The sequence below is a fragment of the Mirounga angustirostris genome, unplaced genomic scaffold (genome assembly GCF_029215605.1).
Source record: "Mirounga angustirostris isolate CCGP_5_RB_7025 unplaced genomic scaffold, mMirAng1.0.hap1 SCAF_7, whole genome shotgun sequence".
NCBI lineage: Eukaryota > Metazoa > Chordata > Mammalia > Carnivora > Phocidae > Mirounga > Mirounga angustirostris.
The window spans coordinates 79,829,888-79,853,344 of record NW_026991715.1 but is presented as its reverse complement, the minus strand read 5'-3'; the positions used below and the strand labels follow the sequence as shown (position 1 = coordinate 79,853,344).

The window sequence follows — 23,457 nt, the reverse complement described above, 5'->3', positions numbered from 1 at the left end:
ATGTTGATATTTGAAATACAGTTAAGTGTGAATGAGGCAGTGGACTTTTTTATTTAGTTTTAATAGACTTAAATTTAAGTAGGCACAAATGGTTAATGGTTACCATATTGTATAGCATAATTTATAGTAGTCCATTGTATGAATATACTAAAATTTGTCCATTTGTTCTATAGTTAATGTTTTCAGTTAAGAGCTGTTAGGGTTGCTGTTTCCATAAACATTTTTGTACTTGTCTTTTGGGAAAGATATGAATATATTTCTATTGAATACATATATAAACAACAGAATTGCTGGGTCATAGGGTTTACATATATTAAGCTTTTTAATTTTAAAAGTTTTTGTACAAATTCATTCTTCTAGCAATCTGTTATTGTTTTTTTAACTTGAGCAATTTTGTTGGGTGTGTGTTAATATTTCACTGTGATTTTAATATCCATATTCAGAGGACTGATATGATTGAATACATTTTCCTGTACTTATTAGCCATATGAACACACAATTTTGTCAAGTATCTGTTTGGTTCTTTTGTCTATTTTTATATTGGTTTGTCTGTTTATTATTGATTTGTAGGATTCCTTTCTATACTGTTTATATACCCCAAGTCAGGAATTACTTGTCATATATATTCATAACAAATATCTTTTCTGACTCAATGGCTTGCCTTCTCAGCTGTGATAATGTCATCTTTTGAGGAAAATAATTTTTTGATTTTAATGTACTGTTTAAGAAGTATTTCCATAAGCAGAATCATGAGGACATTTACTACATTATTTTAATAAAAATTATAAAATCAATAATTCAGCTGGAGATTTTTTTGATATATTGTAGGAATCCAGTTTCATTCCTCTTTTGTATGAATACTAAGAGACTCCCCACCATTTACTTAAAGGCTATACTTACCCTGTAGCAGTGTACAAGAGACCCTATATATGTGGATCTATTTCTGTATCTGTTCTGTTCCATTGGGTTATTTATGCATGCTTGCACCAGTATTACACTGTCTTAATTGTTGTACAGTTATTGTGAATATATTTGTATCAGTCTTTGTTGTAAGTCCATCTTCGAGACTTTCTTGGCCATTCTTGTATTTTAAGGTGATTGAAATCCAGCAAGTCAATGTCTATAATAACATGATGACATTTTTGGGGGGGGGACTTTTTTTTATGTTATGTTAATCACCATACATTACATCATTAGTTTTTGAGGTAGTGTTCCATGATTCATTGTTTGCGTATAACACCCAGTGCTCCATTCAATACGTGCCCTCTTTAATACCCATCACCAGGCTAACCCATCCCCCCACCCCCTCCCCTCTAGAATCCTTGGGTTGTTTCTCAGAGTCCATAGTCTCTCAAGGTTTTCTCCCCATCCAATTTCCCCCCTTCATTTTTCCCTTCCTACTACTTTTTTTTTTAACATATAATGTATTTGTTTCAGAGGTACAGAATTCTGTGATTCATCAGTCTTACACAATTCACAGTGCTCACCATAGCACATACCCTCCCCAGTGTCTATCACCCAGCCACCCCATCCCTCCACCCCCACCACTCCAGCAACTGTCAGTTTGTTTCCTGAGATTAAGAATTCCTCATATCAGTGAGATCATATGATACATATCTTTTTCTGATTGACTTATTTCACTTAGCATAAAACCCTCTAGTTCTCTCCACGTTGTTGCAAATGGCAAGATTTTGGTTTTATTGATGGTTGCATAATATTCCACTGTATATATATACACATCTTCTTTATCCATTCATCTGTTGATGGGCATCTTGGCTCTTTCCATAGTTTGGCTATAGTGGACATTGCTGCTATGAACATTAGGGTGCATATGGCCCTTCTTTTCACTACATTTGTATCTTTGGGGTAAATACCCAGTAGTGCAATTGCTGGGTCGTAGGGTAGCTCTATTTTCAACTTTTTGAGGAACCTCCATACTGTTTTCCAGAGTGGCTGCACCAGCTTGCATTCCCAACAACAGGGTAGGAGGGTTCCCCTTTTTCAACAACCATGCCAACATCTGTTGTTTCCTGACTTGTTAATTTTAGCCATTCTGACTGGTGTGAGGTGGTATCTCATTGAGGTTTTGATTTGGATTTCCCTGATTCCGAGTGACGTTGAGCACTTTTCCATGTGTCTGTAGGCCATTTGGATGTCTTCTTTGGAAAAATGTCTGTTCATGTCTTCTGCCCATTTCTTGATTGGATTATTTGTTCTTTGGGTGTTGAGTTTGATAAGTTCTTTATAGATTTTGGATACTAGCCCTTTATCTGATATGTCATTTGCAAATATCTTCTCCCATTCTGTCGGTTGTGTTTTGGTTTTGTTGACTTTCATTTGCTGTGCAAAAGCTTTTTATCTTGATGAAGTCCCAATAGTTCATTTTTGCCCTTGCTTCCCTTGCCTTTGGTGATTTTGAGGTGATTGAATTTTGATTTTAATGTACTGTTTAAGAAGTATTTCTATAAGCAGAATCATGAGGACATTTACTACATTATTTTAATAAAAATTATAAAATCAATAATTTCTAGGAAGCAGTTGCTGTGGCTGAGATTGAAGATGTTGCTGCCTGTGTTCTCCTCTAGGATTTTGATGGACTCCTGTCTCACATTTAGGTCTTTCATCCATTTTGAGTCTATTTTTGTGTGTGGTGTAAGGAAATGGTCCAGTTTCATTCTTCTGCTTGTGGCTATCCAATTTTCCCAACACCATTTGTTGAAGAGACTTTTTTCCATTGGACATTCTTTCCTGCTTTGTCAAAGATGAGTTGACCATAGAGTTGAGGGTCCATTTCTGGGCTCTCTATTCTGTTCCCTTGATCTATGTGTCTGTTTTTGTGCTAGTACCATACTGTCGTGATGATGACAGCTTTGTAATAGAGCTTGAATTCTGGCATTGTGATGCCACCAGCTTTGCTTTTCTTCTTCAACATTCCTCTGGCTATTTGGGGTCTTTTCTGGTTCCGTACAAATTTTAGGATTATTTTTTCCATTTCTTTGAAAAAAGTGGATGGTATTTTGATGGGGATTGCATTGAATGTGTAGATTGCTCTAGGTAGCATTGACATCTTCACAATATTTGTTCTTCCAATCCATGAGCATGGAATGTTTTTCCATTTCTTTGTGTCTTCCTCAATTTCTTTCATGAGTATTTTATAGTTTTCTGAGTAAAGATTCTTTGCCTCTTTGGTTAGATTTATTCCTAGGTATCTTATGGTTTTGGGTGCGATTGTAAATGGGATCGACTCCTTAATTTCTCTTTCTTCTGTCTTGTTGTTGGTGTATAGGAATGCCACTGATTTCTGTGCATTCATTTTATATCCTGCCACTTTACTGAATTCCTGTATGAGTTTTAGCAGTTTTGGGGTGGAGTCTTTGCGGTTTTCCACATAAAGTATCATATCATCTGCAAAGAGTGAGAGTTTGACTTCTTCTTTGCCAATTTGGGTGCCTTTTATTTCTTTTTGTTGTCTGATTGCTGTGGCTAGGACTCCTAATACTATGTTGAATAGCAGTGGTGATAGTGGACATCCTGCATTCCTGACCTTAGGGGGAGAGCTCTCAGTTTTTCCCCATTGAGAATGTTATTCACTGTGGCTTTTTCATAGATGGCTTTTATGATATTGAGGTATGTACCCTCTGTCCCTACACTCTGAAGAGTTTTAATCAAGAAAGTATGCTGCACTTTGTCAAATGCTTTTTCCGCATCTATTGAGAGGATCATATGGTTCTTGTTCTTTCTTTTATTAATGTATTGTGTCACATTGATTGATTTGCAGATGTTGAACCAATCTTGCAGCACAGGAATAAATCCCACTTGGTCATGGTGAATAATCCTTTTAATATACTGGTGGATCCTACTGGCTAGTACTTTGGTGAGAATTTTTGCATCCATGTTCATCAGGGATATTGGTCTGTAATTCTCCTTTTTGATGGGGTCTTTTCCTGATTTTGGGATCAAGGTAATGCTGGCCTCATAAAATGAGTTTGGAAGTTCTCCTTCCATTTCTATTTTTTGGAACAGTTTCAGAAGAATAGATATTAATTCTTCTTTAAATGTTGGGTAGAATTCCCCTGGGAAGCCATCTCGCCCTGGGCTCTTGTTTGTTGGGAGATTTTTGATGACTCCTTCAATTTCCTTAGTGGTTATGGGTCTGTTCACATTTTCTATTTCTTCCTGGTTCAGTTTTGGTAGTTGATACATCTCTAGGAATGCATCCATTTCTTCCAGATTATCTAATTTGCTGGCATATAGTTGCTCATAACATGTTCTTATAATTGTTTGTATTTCTTTGGTGTTGGTTGTGATCTCTCCTCTTTCATTCATGATTTTATTTATCTGGGTCATTTCTCTTTTCTCTTTGATAAGTCTGGCCAGGGGTTTATCAATCCTATTAATTCTTTCAAAGAACCAGCTCCTAGTTTCATTGATCTGTTCTACTGATCTTTTGGTTTCTATTTCATTGATTTCTTCTCTGATCTTTATTATTTCTCTTCCCCTGCTGGGTTTAGGCTTTATTTGCTGTTCTTTCTCCAGCTCCTTTAGATGTAGGTTTAGGTTATGTATTTGAGACCTTTCTTGTTTCTTGAGAAAGGCTTGTATTGCTATATACTTTCCTCTTAGGACTGCCTTTTGCTGCATCCCAAAAATTTTGAACAGCTGTGTTTTCATTTTCATTTGTTTCCATGAAATTTTTCAATACTTCTTTAATTTCCTGGTTGACCCATTCATTCTTTAGTAGGACGCTCTTTAGCCTCCATGTATTTGAGTTCTTTCTGACTTTCCTCTTGTGATTGAGTTCTAGTTTCAAAGCATTGTGGTCTGAAAATATGCAGGGGATGATCCAATCTTTTGGTACCAGGTGAGACCTGATTTGTTACCTAGGATGTGATCGATTCTGGAGAATGTTCCATGGGCACTAGAGAAGAATTTCTATTCTGTTGCTTTGGGATGGAATATTCTGAATATATCTGTGAAGTCCATTTGGTTCAGTGTGTCATTTAAAGTCTTTATTTCTTTGTTGATCTTTTGCTTAGATGATCTGTCCATTTCAGTGAGGGGGTGTTAAAGTCCTCTACTATTATTGTATTGATGTTGATGTATTTCTTTGATTTTGTTATTGATTGGCTTATATAGTTGGCTGCTCCCATGTTAGGGGCATAGATATTTACAATCGTTAGATCTTCTTGTTGGATAGACCCTTTAAATAGGATATAGTGTCCTTCCTCATCTCTTATTATAGTCTTTGGTTTAAAATCTAATTTGTCTGATATAAGGATTGCCACCCCAGCTTTCTTTTGATGTCCATTAGCATGGTAAATGGTTTTCCACCCCCTCACTTTCAATCTGGAAGTGTCTTTGAATCTAAAATGAGTCTCTTGCAGACAGCATATCGATGGGTCTTGTTTTTTTATCCAATCTGATACCCTGTGTCTTTTGATTGGGGCACTTAGCCCATTTATATTCTGGGTAACTGTTGAAAGATATGAATTTAGTGCCATTGTGTTGCCTGTAAGGTGATTGTTACTGTATATTGTCTCTGTTCCTTTCTGGTCTATGTTACTTTTAGGGTCTCTCTTTGCTTAGAGGACCCCTTTCAATATTTCTTGTAAGGCTGGTTTCATGTTTGCAAATTCTTTTAGTTTTTGTTTGTACTGGAAGTTTTTTATCTCTCCTACTTTTCAATGACAGCCTGACTGGGTATGGTATTCTTGGCTGCATATTTTTCTCATTTAGTGCTCTGAATATATCCAGCCAGTCCTTTCTGGCCTGCCAGGTCTCTGTGGATAGGTCTGTTGTCAATCTAATGTTTCTAGCATTGTAGGTTACAGACCTCTTCTCCTGAGCTGCTTTCAGGATTTTCTCTTTGTCTCTGAGACTTGTAAGTTTTATTATTTTTTGTTGGGTGTTTTACCTATTTTTATTGATTTTGAGGGCGTTCTCTGTGCCTCCGGATTTTGATGCCTGTTTCCTTCCTCAAATTAGGGAAGTTCTCTGCTATAATTTGCTCCAATATACCTTCTGCCCCTCTCTCTCTTTGTCTTCTTCTGGGATCCCAATTATTCTCATATTGTTTCGTCTTGTGGTATCACTTATCTCTCGAATTCTGCCCTCGTGATCCAGTAGTTGTTTATCTCTCTTTTTCTCGGCTTCTTTTTTCTCCATCATTTGGTCTTCTATATCACTAATTCTCTCTTCTTCCTCATTTATCCTAGCAGTTAGAGCCTCCATTTTTTATTGCACCTCATTAATAGCCTTTTTGATTTCGACTTGGTTAGATTGTAGTTCTTTTATTTCTCCAGAAAGGGTTTCTCTAGTATCTTCCATGCTTCTTTCAAGTCCAGGTAGTATCTTTATAATCGTCATTCTAAACTTTAGTTCCAACATCTTACTAATGTCCATATTGATTAGGTCCCTGGCAGTCGGTACTGCCTCTTGTTCTTTTTTTTGAGGTGAGTTTTTCTGTCTTGTCATTTTGTCCAGAGGAGAATAGATGAATGAGAGAACAAAATGCTAACAGGGTAACAACAACCCCAGAAAAATATACACTAAACAAACCAGAAGAGGCCTGAAACCAGGGGGAAAAAAAGGGAAAGAAAGAACAAAGAAAAAAAAAAGAATACAATCAAATTTGATCAGTTTGGTGAATAGATCAGTGCCACACACTAGATTTTGCACATATTTTGGTCTGTTAGAAGAAACTTCTTCCCAAAATTTTAAGAAAGAAAAACTTATATATGTACAAAAATAAGGGTAAATACAATGAAGGGATGGAATATGAATGTAAAGTTGAAAATTATAAAAGATTTTATAATAGGAATTGATAAGAAGTTGGTTGAAAAAAGAAAGAAGAGAAATTAAAAAAATAAAGGGAGAGGATATGATCAGGCAGGAGACTAGAACAAAGCCATACACTAGAGATTTAGTGTATATTTTGGTCTGTTCGAAGAAACTGTATCCCAAAATTTTAAAGACAGAACAACTTATATATATATATATATATATATATATATATATATATATATATATATATATATATATATATATACCAAAAATAAGGCTAACTACTATGAAGGGATAGAATATGACTCTAAAAATGAAAAATAAAAAAGGGATTGATAAGATGTTGGTTGAAAAAGGGAAAAAGAAAAATTCCCCCCCAAAAAAATAGAAAAAGAAAAAAAAGAAAATTAAAAAAATTTACTTTGAAAGACTAAAGAATCAGGTGGGAAAAAGCCATGAATTCTATGTGCAGTATTCTCCTAGCACTGGAGTTCTGCTGGTCTCATTGATCAGTAAACTTGGTCTTGGCTGGCTGTTCTTGCTGATCTTCTGGGGGAGGGGCCTGTTGCTGTGGTTCCCAAATATCTTTGGCAGAGGTGGAATTGCCTTGCCCTTGCTGGGTCCGGGCTAAGTAATCTGCTTGGGTTTGCTCTAGGGAGCTTTTCTTCCCTGCAAGCTTTCCCTACAGCTTTGGAGGCTGAGAGTGAAAATGGTGGCCTCCCAGTCTCTGCCCTGGAGGAGCTGAGAACTCGGGGCCCCACTCCTCAGTGCACCCCCAGAGAAAAGCAGTCAGTTACTCCCATCTCCCCAGTCTCCGGCTGCACTCTGTGCTCACCCGGCCTGTGACTGAGCATTTCTATCTCTGGCACCCGACCCTGTGAGGAGTCTCCAAACCCAGCAGATCCCTGCCATGTGCTCCCGTGCCACTCCTCCCGGGGGAGGAAGGGGAGTCTCCCCGAATTTGTCGCTTGTTGGGTCCCTGCTGGAAGAGCAGTGGCCCGACTGTGCCCCGGATCACAGTTTATGGCAACCCGAGCTGAGAGCCCACTCCTCGGCTCCATCTCTGCAGCTCGCTTCCCCTCTTCGATACCTGGGAGCTCTGCCACACTCAGGCACCCCCAGTCTCCCTGTGACCCCAGGGGTCCTGAGACCACACTGTCCCAGCGAGGGTTCCACCCCCCTCTTAGCCACTGGCGCCACATCCCTCAGCAGAGCAGACTTCTAAAAGTTCTGATTTTGTGCTCTGATGCTCTATCACTTGCCAGTAGTGGCTGACAGAGGCCCCCTTCCCCACTGCCTATCTTCCTGAATATCGCCTCCGATTCACTTCTCTGCAGGTCCAACCTTCCAGAAAGTTGTCACTTTTCTGTTCAGAGAGTTGCTGCTATTCTTTTCTTCGATCTCTTGTTGAGTTCATAGGTGTTCTGAATGGTTTGATCCCTATCTAGCTGAATTCCTGGGACCAGACAAAATTTAGGTCTCCTACTCCTCTGCCATCTTGCTCCTCCCCCCACATGATGAGATTTTTTTAAAAGATTTGTTTACTTGAGAGAGAGAGAGCACATGGCAGGGGGGCGGGGCAGAGACAGAGAATCTTCAAGCAGACTCCCGCTGAGCAGGGAGCCCGATGTGGGGATCAATCTCATGACCCATGAGATCATGACCTGAGGTGAAACCAAGAATTGGATGCTTAACGAACTGAGCCACACAGGCACCCCTAACATGACGAAATTTTAAACAGAATACCTTTAAATCTATTTGAAAAAATTGCTATACTTACCACACTGAGTTTTTTGATCAATCAATGATGTATAGTTCCTTCATTTATTTAAATCTTCACTTATTTCTTCCAAAATTTGTTCATAATTTTTATTTTCAGGATGGAGGTATAAACCTCCTTCATGATTCATTCCTAGGTAATTAATGTTTTTCATACTTAGTATAGCATAGTATAGTATAGTTGTTTATTGTTGGTACGAAGAATGCAATTCATTCTTGTGCTTTGATCTTTTATTCTGTACATATGCTTATATTAATTTCTAGTGGTTCATTGGTATTTTAACTTCAGATTTTCTATGTACATAATCCTGATCTGCAAAAAATGATTTTTATTATTTTCCAACCCTTATACATTTTTTCTTGCCTGATTAAGCTATCCTTTACAGTGCTGAATAGAAGTAATGGTAGTTACTATCCTTGTTTTGTATGTGCATCATGATGATGGCTTTTGGTATTTCAGTGTGAGATATGAAATTTGCTGTAAATTTCACCATTAAGTGTGGTATTGATAACATCTATCAGAATAAGCCAATTTTTTTCATTCCTCATTCACTAAGACTTTTTTTCTAAGACATTTTTTAATGAATAAATTTTGAAATACATTTGATGCATATATTGAGATGATCACAAATATCATATTTCTACTTTATTCTAGGAATAAGTTGAACTTGGTCAGTTGCTTGATTCATTTTGCTAATATTTTATGTAGTATTTTTGCATCTGTCTTCATGACTAAAGTTACCTTATAATTTTCCCTTCTTATTAATGTGCTTGTCAGGTTTTGGTCTTAATGTTGTTCTGGTCTCATGAAATGAGTTGGGAAATATTTCCTCTTTTCTTTGTATCTGGGCTATTTTATGAAGGTGTGGTTAAATTTATTTATTTATTTATTTAAATCAAATCTTTGGAAGAAATCACTTGTGTTGTCACCTGGGCACAGAAATTTCTTTGTGGGGTGTTAAATTAGAAATGGAATGCATGTGTGTGTGTGTGTGTGTGTATGTGTGAGAGAAAGAAAGTGAGAGAAAGAGAAAGAAGCTAATCAACCTTTTTGCTTTAATTTTTAATTTCTATCATTTCATTTTTATGTTTATTATATTTTTATTTTATTCACATATATCTTCTGTATATTGATATATATTCTTTTTCTGTCCAAATGTGAATATAGCATTCCAGAAGTCTTAATATGTATTTTTCTCATCCTTTCAATTCAAATATGACTTTTGATGTATTTTTCTTATTTTATTTAGAAGTGTATAGTTTAATTCCTAAACATTTGAAATTTTTTTGTTATATTTTGTTATATATCTTTTATTTATATATAATATAAACATTAATATTCCATTTATTTTTAGATGGAGTCCACTTTGTTCAGGAAACATACTTTCATGTTTTCTTCCTTGAAAACTTCTTTGGACTTACAAATTATTTAAGATCTTTTTTATTATGGTACACTTGTCCATTACTACATCATTTTTGCTCTATATATTTTGAGGCTATATTACTTGAAAACAAATTTTGAATGCTACAACTTCTTGCTTTATTGACCCTTTAAGCCCTTGAAATATTCTAATATTCTTTTTTATCTCTAATAACTTTTGTCTTAGAATTACTTTTTCTCACTTTAATATTGTTTTATCAGCTATATTTCTATTAGCATAATATATACTTTTCCATTCTATTACTTTCAATCATTCTCTGATTATACATATTTAAGGTATATCTAGTAAGCAGTCTATAGTTGCCTTTAAAAAAAAAAATCCAGTCCAACACTTTGGTTTCTCTTCAGATCGCATAAATCTTTCACCTTTAAAAAAAATCCAGTCTAATAACTTAGTTTTTAAACTAGACTATATAGACTATTAAATTAAAAATAATTGCTGATATGTTTGGATTTTTGTCTCATTTTAGGATTTGCTTTAAAATATTTTCTACTTGTTCTTTCAGTTCTTTACTTCTTTTACATTGATTATTTTTAGTTTTAATTATTTTCCCTTTATTATTTTGCTAATTATGTATTATTTTATTCTTCTTATAGTAGTCAAGACATTATAAGAGTATATATCATTCATTAGAGTCAAATTTAATTAGTACCCTACCACTTTCTGGATAATTCAAGGACCTAAAAATACTTTAACTCCATTAACTTTCTTCCAAACTTTTGTTGCTGTTGTCATATATTCTGATGCTACACAAATTTTACAACCTAACGGATGTAATTTTATATATATTTAATATCATATTATCAGAATCTCTTTATATTTTCCTGCATTTTTTGCTTTCTTCAGAGATCATTTCTTTCTTCAAAAAAATTTCTTTTACTGTGGGTCTGATAGAAATGAATTTTGTTCATTTTTTGTTTGTTTAAAAATATGTTTAATTCACCTTTATTATAAAATTATACTTTGGCTGCTTATGGAATTTCAAGTTTGGTGGTAATTTTAGTACTTTAAAAAGTACTAAACTGTTTAACTGTTTTCTTGACTTCTATGAGAATGTTTTATTACTATTCCTTTGAATGTAATATGCCTTTTTCTCTAGATGTTTTTAACATTTTTCTTGTCTTTGGTTGTCAGTAATTTTACTATGATATTTCTTAATATGATTTTGTTTGTGTTTATGCTGCATGGAGATTTAAATTTTTCTTACGCCTTTAAAAGACAGGCTTGTTGTCTTTTCCTGTTATCTACTATGAGAAGTGTATTAGTTTGCTAGGCTACCATACATAGAAAGGTACCACAGGATGGGTGTCTTAAACAACAGATATTTTTTTTCTCACAGCTCTTGAGGCTAGAAATCTGAGATCAAGGTGTGGGCAGTCTTGGTTCCTTCTGAGGGCTGTGAGGGAAGATCTATTCCAAATCTCCTTGGCTTGTAAATGGCCATTTTTCCTCGATCCTTTACATTGTCTTTGCTCTGTACATTTCTGTGTCCATATTTTCTGTTCTAATGAAGAGACCAGTCATATTGGATTAGGCCCACACAACTGACCTCATTTTAACTTAATTACCTCTCTAAAACCTGTCTTCAATAAGATGGCATTCTGAGGTACTAGAGGTTAGGATTTCAGCATATAAATTTTGGAAGGAAGATAATTCAGCCCATAGCAGTAACAAACCATCTTAAATTTATTACTTAACGACAACACTTTATCTTTCTCTCTCATGGCTCTGTAAGTTGACTGAGCTCAATTGGGTAGTTCTTGATTGGTAGTTCTTGAGCTTGTGGTCAGATGCCACATGACACTTAGTCATCTGATAGCATGACTGGGCTGGATTTCCAAGACCACTGACAATTTAGGCTAACTTTTGCTGGGAGCCTAATTGAGGTTGACTGACCATAAGTAGGCTCTTTATGTGACTTGTACTTCTGCTAACAAAGTACAGCAGTTCCAAAAGGGAGCGTCTGAAGTCCTAGTGTTCCAAGAGACCCAAGCATAAGCTACAAGGCAAAAGCAGCAAGGCTTTATTTGACCTAGGCTGGATGTCCAAGAATGTCACTTTTCTGCATTCTATTAGCTAAAAAAGTCATGTTTCAGGAAGAGAATCATTAGGTTCCACTTTTTGATGCCAGGAACAACTAGCATGTACAGAAAAGAAAAAAGAAAAAAAAAAAAAAAGGAATTGATGCCAGCCATCTTGGGTGATTATCTAGCACAATATCTTTCATTAATTCAGGAAAATTCTCAAGTGTTCTTTCTTCAAATATTCCTCTGCTCCATTCTTTCTCTCCTCATCTCTGGGATCTTAATTACACATATCATAAACCTTTCACTTTGTCTATGTGTCTTTTACTGTCTTTTGCTTTCTAGTTTCATTTGTTTGTATGCTCTGTGCTTTAGACTAAAGTTTTTTCACTTTTCTAATTTTTGATGCTTTAATCTTATCCCCATCTGCTTTTCCATTTACCTATACTCTAGTTTACTAATTGTATCTTCATCTGTGTCTAATTAACTATTAAATTCACCTACTGAATTCTTAATTCTAATTAGTGTATTTTTCAGTTATAGAATTTCATTTCTTTTTACTAGATACTAGTTCTCTGATAAAATTGTCTATCTTATCATTTGTTTTCTTGGATATATTAATTCCCCATATTTAAAATCTCTGTCAGGTATGTAGTATCTGAATATTCTATAGAAGTATTATATTGTATTTTTTTCTCTTGTCTCTTTTGTAGTTCCTATAATTATTTTTAATCATATGTGAGATTTTGTGTACCAAAAACAATAGAGGCTATAGACATTAATAACTCCAAAATTTTTTTTTCAATAAATTTATTTAGATGTACAGAATTGGGACAGTTCCCTGTAATCCAAACAGAAATTTGGTTGGTTTGAGGGTAAGTTTAAGTCTCTAAAAGATCTTACCAATTTCCAGGTTGCCCTTTATTCTAGGACATAGTCTTTCAAGAGGTCCTGATGGAAAGAAAGCTAAACATAGGATCCTTCATTCCCTTCATTCTTGGTGAGATTTGAACTCCAGTGTTTATCTTTCTGTTACAATAAAACTTCCAGGAAAAATATTACCAGTTCTTTTTATGTTGTATTGGAAATAATAGCTAATACATTTAGATAAAAAGTCATTAAGCTCCAGGATATAAAAAAATAGCATACACACACTCATGCATGCATGTGCACACAGACACACACCAATTCAGTTAAAAATAATTTTTTAACCTACATTAACTGAAAAATGAAAATAGATTAAGGTCAGTAGTCTGGTTAACAGAAATAAGTCAATGTCATTTTCCTGGTTTTAATATTATATAATAGTTATATAAGATTTCATCATTGGGGGACCCATGGTACTTTGTACTATTTTTACAAATAACTGTGAGTTTCAAAAATAAATAATTTCAAAATAAAAAGTAAAAAATAAAATGAAACACATACACACACACACATGAATGTCATGAAAGCAGACTGACTTGAACAGTTGGGAAAGATGTATCCCATATTATGGATTTCTGAAGACCTAACATTACCAATATATCAGTTCTTAAGATAATTGATAATTTTAATGTGATAATCAAAATACAAATATAATTATTGAACTTTAAAATCTGATTCTAAAGTTCTTAGGGAAAAATAATAACAGTAGCTTGGGAATCTTAAAGAAACACAATAATGGAGGCTTAGCCTCATAAGCTAAAATGCACCATAAAGTTTTAATTATTAAAACAATAGTATTGATTTATGAATAGAATGACAGTAAGCCTAAAAAAAGATCTCAACTTGTGGGAATTTCATTTAAAATGAAAGTGAAATCTTAAAGAAGTGAATCAAAGATCTTTTAGGAAGTGGTTTGAATATAATGAGATAGACTTCAGGGAAAAATGCGGTGTGAGGTGGCGTGCAATGAGGCTGATGTGATCAGGCTGACCGTTGTAAAGTTTTCTGCAATTCTAGATGTTATCATAAGAACAAGTAGAAGCTGCTGAAAGATCCTAGTGGGGCAGTGAAATAATCAGAATTTCAGAGTAAATAAAGGGGGGTATAGCTCAGTGGTAGAGCATTTGACTGCAGAGTAAATAAAAATCACTTTGGCTGTTCCATGGAGAATGGACTGAAAGGATAAGGATGTTTGTTGGGAGATAAATTAAGAAGTCATTTAATTTTTTTTTAAGGAGTAAGATACAGCCTTGGAATAGGCCAGTGGTCTTAGAGATAATTTTTTCTTTTAAATCAGAAAAAGAGATATGAAAAAGCTGTATTTAAAAAAAAATCACAGTATTTAGTTATTGAATCTGGTCAATGAGGAAACAAGGATGCCTCTTTTCACATTTTGGGCTTGAACATTGCATGATGGTGGATGAGAGTTCCCCTTCTTGTGATAGGGAACATTAGGGGAAGAGCAGCTTTTGGGCAAAACAGGAACTTAAGTCTAGAACTGGTGTCTTTTAAGAAAGATATGGAATGAAAATATAAATTTAAAAGTCATAAGAGATAATGGAAGCTGCCTTTTTACATTTTGGAAGAGTACTAACAAATGTTTCATTTATTCCATGAAATTCTTAAGTCATCCTATCATAGCTTTACTTATTAGATGATGTACAAAAGATATTCACTTCCTTGTTAAAATATACTCATTTTTTATTAAATATTTTTAATACATATCTATTATTTATTTTGTTCATTCATTTAAGTGATTATGGGAAATCCTAGGAATCATTTCTCTTTTCATCTTGTTTTGTATATCAGAAAGATGGTTATAATCAAACTGAAGGCACATAAATACACCTTAATGATTACACTTATGAGTTATGGTCAGCTCTATATATGCTTCAGAAAGCAACGATAAGCCATGTAATAGAACTACCTGTGCTAAATGAAGCAGAACACACAATTATAGTTAGGCTTATTATTCATATTTCCACATTATACCAAGACCTATACAGAAGTGCGGTTCTAAAATGTGACGCTTTTTTTTCCCTCCCTTAGGAATCTGCTCATTATAGAAGTGTAAATTATTTTTTAATTTAAAAAAGTCATTCTCTTTTGAAGATTGGTTAATTTGTTTTCATTTTCCTAGTAGTAAACATCTGAGGAAAGAATATATATTTTCACCAGGTTGATATGGGTAGAATTACCTCACTTTTTGTAAAATATTCACAAAATATTGTACATATGCTACATTTTAGTAAATTGAGTCAGTTTTTTTTTTTTTTAAGATTTTATTTATTTATTTGACAGAGAGAGACACAGCGAGAGAGGGAACACAAGCAGGGGGAGTGGGAGAGGGAGAAGCAGGCTTCCCGCCGAGCAGGGAGCCGGATGCAGGGCTCCATCCGAGAACGCTGGGATCATGACCTGAGCCAAACGGGAGTGGCAGGCAGTGGCAGAGGGAGATGCAGACTCCCCGCAGAGCAGGGGGAGCCCAATGTGGGACTCGATCCCAGGACCCCGGGATCATTACCTAAGCGGAAGGCAGACGCTTAACGACTGAGCCAACCAGGTGCCCCTAAATTGAATCAGTTTGGATAAAAATATTGGTCATACTAGTTTATTGTTCAAGTTCTAGAGCAAGGAAAGAAAGGGTAAGCATAGAGTTTATTTAAAATAAAATGTAGTTCTTAATTTTTTACTTCCTACTATGTTCAAAGGTTGACTTTTTTAAATTATATTTTCATTTTCCAAACTAGTATGTGGTGTTATGCATTTTTTTGAACAAATACCTGCTTTGACCGATAAGAAATACAGAGAGGTTCATTTTTTATATTTGGGAAAGTTATTTTTTGTTTATTTTAGCTTTTGAATAGTGAGGGTAAGAGTCAGGTCCAATAGGAAAGAGAAGGCACCCTCCAATTAAGACAATTTGAGCAAGGTTGAAGAAAGTGGCTATTTAAAATGTGGGTGAAGTATAAGAAATCACATGGTACAATATAGTACCTCTGGTCTGTTACCACTTGGCCAGAGGAAAACAGGGGTATGAAGGAGAGAGAACTGTAGAGGGGACTGCTTTGCCTAGGGACCCAGTCAACCTGATATAACTCTGCAGGGAGAGATCCTGGGCATGAACACCTTGACCTCACTTTCCTTCCTCACTCTGGAGCACCCAATTCGTAAACCCTAACTAGAAGACAGAAAGCAAGAAAGCCTACTGATGTAGTACATTTAGGTCAGCCTTCCAAGACAGACATAAAGGTAGAGAAATGTAGGGAGTGGATCTCACAGGGGCAAAAAGGAGAAATCTAAAACAGTGGGTATGCACCTCAAAATGGAAAATGGTTAAGTGTGAAAGTTAGTGCTGTTTTTTTCAGCAAAGGAAAAAGAGGTTGGGGCAGAAGGTTTGGTCCATAAATGCTTCCTCCTTGTGAAGAGCAAGAAGCTTTGGAATCAGTTGGCAAGGGGAAGGATATGAAGAAATTGAAGGAGTGGTGCTTCTTTAATTCACCCAGAATGAACTCTGTCAACTGGCTAAAGATTCTTAGTTTGTTTAATTGATGCACAGGAAAAAAAAAAAAAAAAAAAAAAAACCAACCTTGAATCTAGCAAACATTCTCTATAGCTAATAATGATGTTTTGGTAATATCATTACTATTTGCTTGCAGGATTGTATCAGACAATCAACGTTCTTTGGCCTTGGGTTTGACCTATGTGATTTTGAGAATATTTGGTATGGACTTTTGGCAATCTTTTATTACACTGAATTGTTCATTTTTTGATATGTGTGTCTACATGTATATTTGGAATTTCAAATAAATAATAATGGTTAACGGATACAAAACAAGTGACTGGGGGAACTGCTTTGCAGAATTTAGGATAATATTTATGTAAAAAGGCAATACCTAGTGCAAAGCCCATCCTGTCATATAAAATATGTATTAATATTATATTTGATTAGGAAAATCTATTTGATTAGAGGTATATTCATCAAGTTCATACAAGTGGTTTGGTAAGCTGAAACAAAACACATAACCACAGGATTGCTTGCATGTTTGGAAAGTCACTAACCTAAACTAGTGCTTTTAAACATTTTCAATACCAAAGACTCTGAATCTGATGTTTTCAAGGATTTATGGCCAAAGAAGAAATTGGTCTTGCTGAGGATAATGCACTGTGGACTTCAGACTTTCTTAAATAGCAAACACTAGCTTTCAAATCTGCATTATGACTATATTAGCACCTCTGGTTCAAAAGTTGGTTAAAAATATTAATGGGGTAAGGAAACAAGATTGAACTGGATTGAAGACTGAAAAACATATGATAAATGAAGTCAAGAATGTAGAAAAATTTAAGTGTGGTTTTGATGGGGATCAGAGAAATAATTCAATAACTAGATCAATGTGTGGGGTTAAAATTGCTTTTTTAATCAGGAAAAATAAGAGCATATTTTTATATGAATAATGACCCACTACATAAAGACAATTTTTAAAAAAGATTTTATTTATTTATTTGAGAGAGAGAGCATGAGCTAAGGGAGAGGGAGGAAGGGAGAGAGGGAGAAGCAGTCTCCTTGCTGAGCAGGGAGCCCGATGTGGGGGCTCCATGCAGGGCTCGATTCTAGGACCCTGGGATCCTGACCTGAGCCGAAGGCAGATGCTTAACCTTAACTGACTAAGCCACCCAGGTGCCCCAATGACAGGTTTGTAATGGAAGAAGGAACATGAGAAACAACAAGTATAGAAATATTTTCTGCATCAGAAAGGAAGCCAGGGAGACTAATACAGTTTTGATGGAAGAGGGTGGAATATTATATTTTAGATACAGACTCGCTCTTATATCTAACAAGATTTTGCCAACAGAGAATTTGAAGCAGAGGATAGAGATTATCTGATTTACACTTAAAAGATAACTCTGCTTCTGAGGGAGAAATACTTATAGAAGATAAATGTGGAGGAAAAAAAGGCTTCTGCTGAAGTCTAAGTCAGAATTATATTAAATTGGATTTTGGAGGTTGTAAAAGACAGAGAAATCAACATATCCAAGGTATGTCTGGAGTTAGAGTCACAGAGATTTATTATCATGGATTGGAAAAATATGATGGAAAATAGAAAAATAATGAATAGTAGGCCTAAGTTTTTCACCTTAAGCACAGAGTGCTAACACTCAATGAGATTGGGAAAACTGGTGATGGATAGTGATCTTTGGCAGGAATCAAGAGTCACGAAGCATGAGGGCCCTGATAGAAGGAAGATGGTTAAGACATGTTAGTTCTGAGATCCTTTTTCTAAAGCCTTTGGGGTGGCTTTTTTTTCTAAGATTTTATTTTTAAGTCATCTCCACATCTAACATGGGGCTGGAACTCACAACCCCAAGATCAAGAGTCATATGCTCCACCAACTGAGCCAGCCAGGCTCCCCACTGGCTTTTTATTTAAGTGACTTTTACTTCAATTTTAGCTGAAATTGTTGCTGAGCAGATGTTGTCTCTGAGTATATAGAGATTTACCTCAGGCAGCACACAACTGTTCCTCGGGATTTGAGGTTCTCTGAATTTAGGGGTTGCTACAAACATACCAAAGCATTTACATTTTCAGTTTTTTCTCTCAATATCTTGATAACAGATGTACATTGCATTATGAAACTAACTTATCATTGATTGAAAATTTCACAATTCGAAATCTTTGGAGGTATACTGAATTCCCCAAAATAATATTTAATATCTCTCTCTTACTTTCTCCTAAATTTTTAATTGAAAAATTAAAAGTTGTGAGATGTCTACTACATAACAATAAATATGTACATCATTCTAAAAATATGAAATATACTAAGTTTTATACCTGCAGAAATAAGGATTTTTTAAAAATACAGTCATTGTTTCCAGATATTAATAATCCTATTTGTAAGTAAATTCTTAGCTAATTTTAAATGATATATGTAAATGTGATGATGACTAAATATATGTTTAATTTTAGAATAAAAACATTCTTGTCCTTACCTGAAGTGTTTTCATGGAGAATTTACAATTACTGCATTTTTCATAGGGACGATACCTGGACCAATACTTTTTAAAATGGCAGGAGAAACTTCTTGTATCTTTCGGGAGACTGAATTCTGTGGAAAAAAAGGAAATTGTTGGATCTATAATAAGATGAAAATGGCTTACCTTATGGTAGGAGTATGTAAGTGATACCTATTGAAGAAATATAGAAAAGTATAATTGTTCTAAAAGAGGAAATATAGAAAAGTATAATTGTTTTAAAAACATATAGTTGTTTATAATAGTGTACAGTAATAAACTGTGAACAAATGGATACTTTGATGATTAAAGAAGCCTTATTATATAGAAAATATTTTAGAAACTAAAGTTTTATAGTATTTATATGAATATTTGAGTCACTCCACTAAATACACAATTGTTTTATGTTACTCCTGAATAAAGGGTGGTAATTAGCAAAATTTCAATTTAGGAAGCAATTTTGTCCATATACATATACAACCAAGTTGCTCGACCTTGTGACAATTTCCATTTCCATAGTAAAGGACTGGATAATTAAAAAAAATTTTTTTCACACACCTAAAGAACATAAAGATATTTTTATCCTACTTAAATGTAAGTTTCGCTGTTTCTTTTGCTTAATGATATAACAATCCACATAGCAGGCATTCATTATTTGATGAATAAATAAGAGATATGGGGAATTGGGATACTATGGTGATATGAGCTATGGTCAATGTTGAGAAAGTCTAAATAGGCTTGCATTACTTTAGAAAATTCACTAGATCTTCCTGGGTCTCAATTTATTCATCTGTAAAATGAGGATGTTGGACTACATAATTTCTGAAATGTTAATCAGTACTAACATTTTGTGATTTTATTGCATAGATGATGTTGGTGTGATAAATACTTAAAAGTCTTTATATGTTTTGTGATTTTAATGAGTGGGTTCATTAATTCAAAGAAACACATAATAGACTCTAATATTTAACAGTAACAAATACCTCTGTGATAAAGTATACAGTGGTGTCCTGTAATTCAAAAGTCAGTTATCCAGCCAGCTTAGTCTACATTGAACACTGAGTAAAGTAAAATTTTAGAAAACAATTAAAAAGTAAAAAAATGACATTTAAGTAGTCAGAATTAATTTCTCAGAGATAATTCAACAAAACTAGGCATTGTTCGTAAGTAAGTCCTCTTAAGACACTGAGCCTTTTAATTTTTATTTTAGATATAACTAGCATGCTTACTTATTTTCAAACAGCACATAATTGAGAAAACTGGTGAACTGCTAGAGATCCTGCCAAGGAGCTACTAAGAGGAGATAACAATAATAAAGAAATAGGGAATTACGTCTGAAAGGACAAACACAGAAACTACAACAGGAATATGCTTTTGTGGCAATTTAATGTCAACTAGTTTGACATTTTAAAGTTCTGAGCATCAAAAGAAATAATTAAAAGATAGACAGCCACAGTTTAGAAGGTAAAATGTGAAAAAGAACCAATGTCCAAAGTATATAAAGCACTCTCATTAATCAATAATAAAGGATAGACATGGAAAAAATAGACAAAGGACATGAAAGAACACGTCACAAAAGCGGATAATCAAATAGTCAATAAATAATGGTTTGGATAAATTGTGATAAAATCAACAATGCAATAGTATACAACAATGAAAATGAAAACTACACAATGGCATAAATAATGGATGAATCATACAAACATAACGTTGAATGAAAGAAACCAGAAACAAATGATTATGCAGTGTATGATTCCACTTACATAGTTTTGACCTGTTATAAATATACTTCAAAAGTGAACAAAACTAACCCTTTTGGGTTAGTGACTTTGAGAAAACATGAAGGAAGGCTTCTGGGATGTTGACAATGTTTTGTTCTTGATCCAGATGCTGGTCACACTGTGTTTAGTTTGTGAAAAATGTATCAAGTAGTACTCTTAAAAATATTGAGATGTAATTAAGATACAATTAGCATAGATCTTAGGTGTTTAGTTTGATGGCCTTTGATAATTGAGTGCACCTATGTACCCAGCACCTCATTCAAGTTGTAGAAATTTCCCCCATATCCCTTTTCAGTCCATTTCCTTCCTCTACAGATAAACCTCTTTGAGATTTCTATTACAGTATGTTGGTTCTGCACGTTCTAGCAATTTATGCAAATGTAATGCAGTATATACAGTTTTTTTTTTCTGTGTTGCTTAATATGCTTTGGGGAGATTCATTTGTGTTATTCCATAGCAGTAGTTTGTGCTTTTAAAAAATCTCTGAATACTACGTCATTTTGTAAATATACTACAATTTATCCATTTTTCTTGTTAAAATTCATTTGGGTTGTTTACGGTGTTGTGCTATTAAAAATGTATGAAAATCATTGTGTCATTATAAATGACAGACTAATGTTTCTTACTTTATCTTTTGTAACCACTATAATTAATATTGTCAGATAATTGATATTGTTGCTCTAAAATATTTTTTACTTTAATTTTCAGGGTCATTTGCATCCTAAGCTCAAGTACTTTCATATAATGCTTGTAATATATTTTCTGAAACATGAAACATGAAAATGAATAAAAACCCTAATAATCAACTAATTTTTCTAAAATATTTGTTTTTATTTGGAAAATGGTGAATATTTCAAAAAGAGTGAAGCTTCATGAAGTTAATTTATGTTCCAGTTCTTATTGATATTTAAATTTTGATAGCAGAAATGTATTTTTAAGCTTTAGAGTTAATACATTCTGTGAAATAATAACACATCTTGCATTTTTCTTGGGCTGTATCTTTAAGAAATCTAAAAGTTTTTGTAAACATTACAAAAATCTCCTTTAAATAACTTGATATAAGTTTATGACATTAATTACATTTTACAATTGGAGAATTGATATTTTATAGAGATGAAATATACTTAGTTTTTCTTTGGTAATTGGCATTCTTTCCACAAATATTTTTGCTCTAAATAGATTGATACATCTGATGCTTGTATTTTTTTTTTTTTTAATTTAGGTTCTGTTTGCAAAGTATTCACTATCTTCTTCACTGCTATTGCATTTTGCCTATATAAATGTTTATCAAAGGAGGACAATGACATCCTGCATACACCTATAAAGAATCTAAAAGTAAAAAAAAAGGGAAAGAACTGATTTATAACTGGATCATCAATGTGGAAGAATTATACACTGTCAGTCCATCAATGGAATGCTATATTAATAAAATTTGAAATAATTACAATATAGTTACATGTTTAATAAATGAATGTGATTCATGTGACCCCATAAGTTTTATGATAATTTGAGTACAAATATAATAATAGAGTCTCTGTGTTTTAGATTTTTAAAAGATATTGTAAAATACACATTTAATACTTTCAATAGAGAATACTTTGAAAGAAGAAGATGAAGCAGAAGTGGGAAAATATATGTAAGTTAATTCTGACTACAGTGATATCATATGTGTTAGTTATTAGCCTCTGGATATGTAGGACTACTTAGGTTTCATATAGTTTATTCTTATTACTTTTCATTTGGGCTTGGATATTTGTTTCTCTAATTTTTCAAAATAACATTAGATTTGTCAATCCAGTTCATATAATAAAAATTTAAGTTAATGTCATATTTATTCTCCAAAAGAAGCTAGTTTTAAACCGTTTAAAAATTATCATTTTATTTATCTTTTATTTCACCACAGAGAGGTTTCTTTAGAAACTTTCTCTGGTCAATTGACCAATTTGCAATATACATTTTTATGCTCCTTTAATTTTATTGGACACAAAATTCAATATGATCATATATTTTTACTTTGACCTTAGTTTTATTGATAAAGACTATCTGATACCTGATTTCCATTTTTGTGCTTTTATATTTCATTGTATGATAATTATAATTATTCCATGCGAAAATATATTCAAATTTCAATGTAGAAAATGTGTCAACCATTTGTGGAATTTTTCTTAAGCTTAAATATGTTTCTCTAGAGAGTTTTTAAATAATTATTTCATGCATCATTGTACATCCATCCAAATTATATAGCAGTTTTCTAAATATTGGAATAAAAATCAGATTGTTATAAAACAAAAACTTCTCTACATTGTTTCCATTGTTCTCTTGGGAGAAGAAACAATTGACAATATTTCTCCTTTATTATACACATTAGTCAATGACCCTGTGTGTAAGGGTAGACATTGTCCTATTCTTTTTTTTTTTTCTTTCTCCAAATTTTTATTTAAATTCCAGGTAGTTAACATACAGTGTAATATTAGCTTCAGGTGTAGAATGTAGTGATTTTTCACTTACATACAACACCCAACGCTCATCACAAGTGCCCTACTTAATCCTCATCACCTATTTAACCCATCCCCCCTGAACACCTCCCCTCCAGCAACCCTCAGTTTGTTGTTTATAGTTAAGATTGTTTCTTGGTTTGCCTCTCTTTCCCCCCCACCCCATGCTCATTTGTTTTGTTTCTTGAATTCCACATATGAGTGAAATCATTTGGTA

The 23,457-nt window shown here is 33.9% G+C and overlaps 1 protein-coding gene across 1 annotated transcript in view; it reads left to right on the top strand.

The window, feature by feature from the left end:
* The window catches only part of SLCO6A1 (solute carrier organic anion transporter family member 6A1), a 92,422-nt gene extending 70,952 nt beyond the window's left edge, over positions 1-21,470 (top strand). Inside the window, exons 11-13 of the mRNA XM_045864340.1 lie at positions 16,615-16,679; positions 18,990-19,127; positions 21,454-21,470. Of these exons, the coding sequence (XP_045720296.1) occupies positions 16,615-16,679; positions 18,990-19,127; positions 21,454-21,470 (220 nt within the window). The remainder of the gene's footprint in view (positions 1-16,614; positions 16,680-18,989; positions 19,128-21,453) is intronic.
* The last annotated feature ends 1,987 nt before the right edge of the window (positions 21,471-23,457 follow it).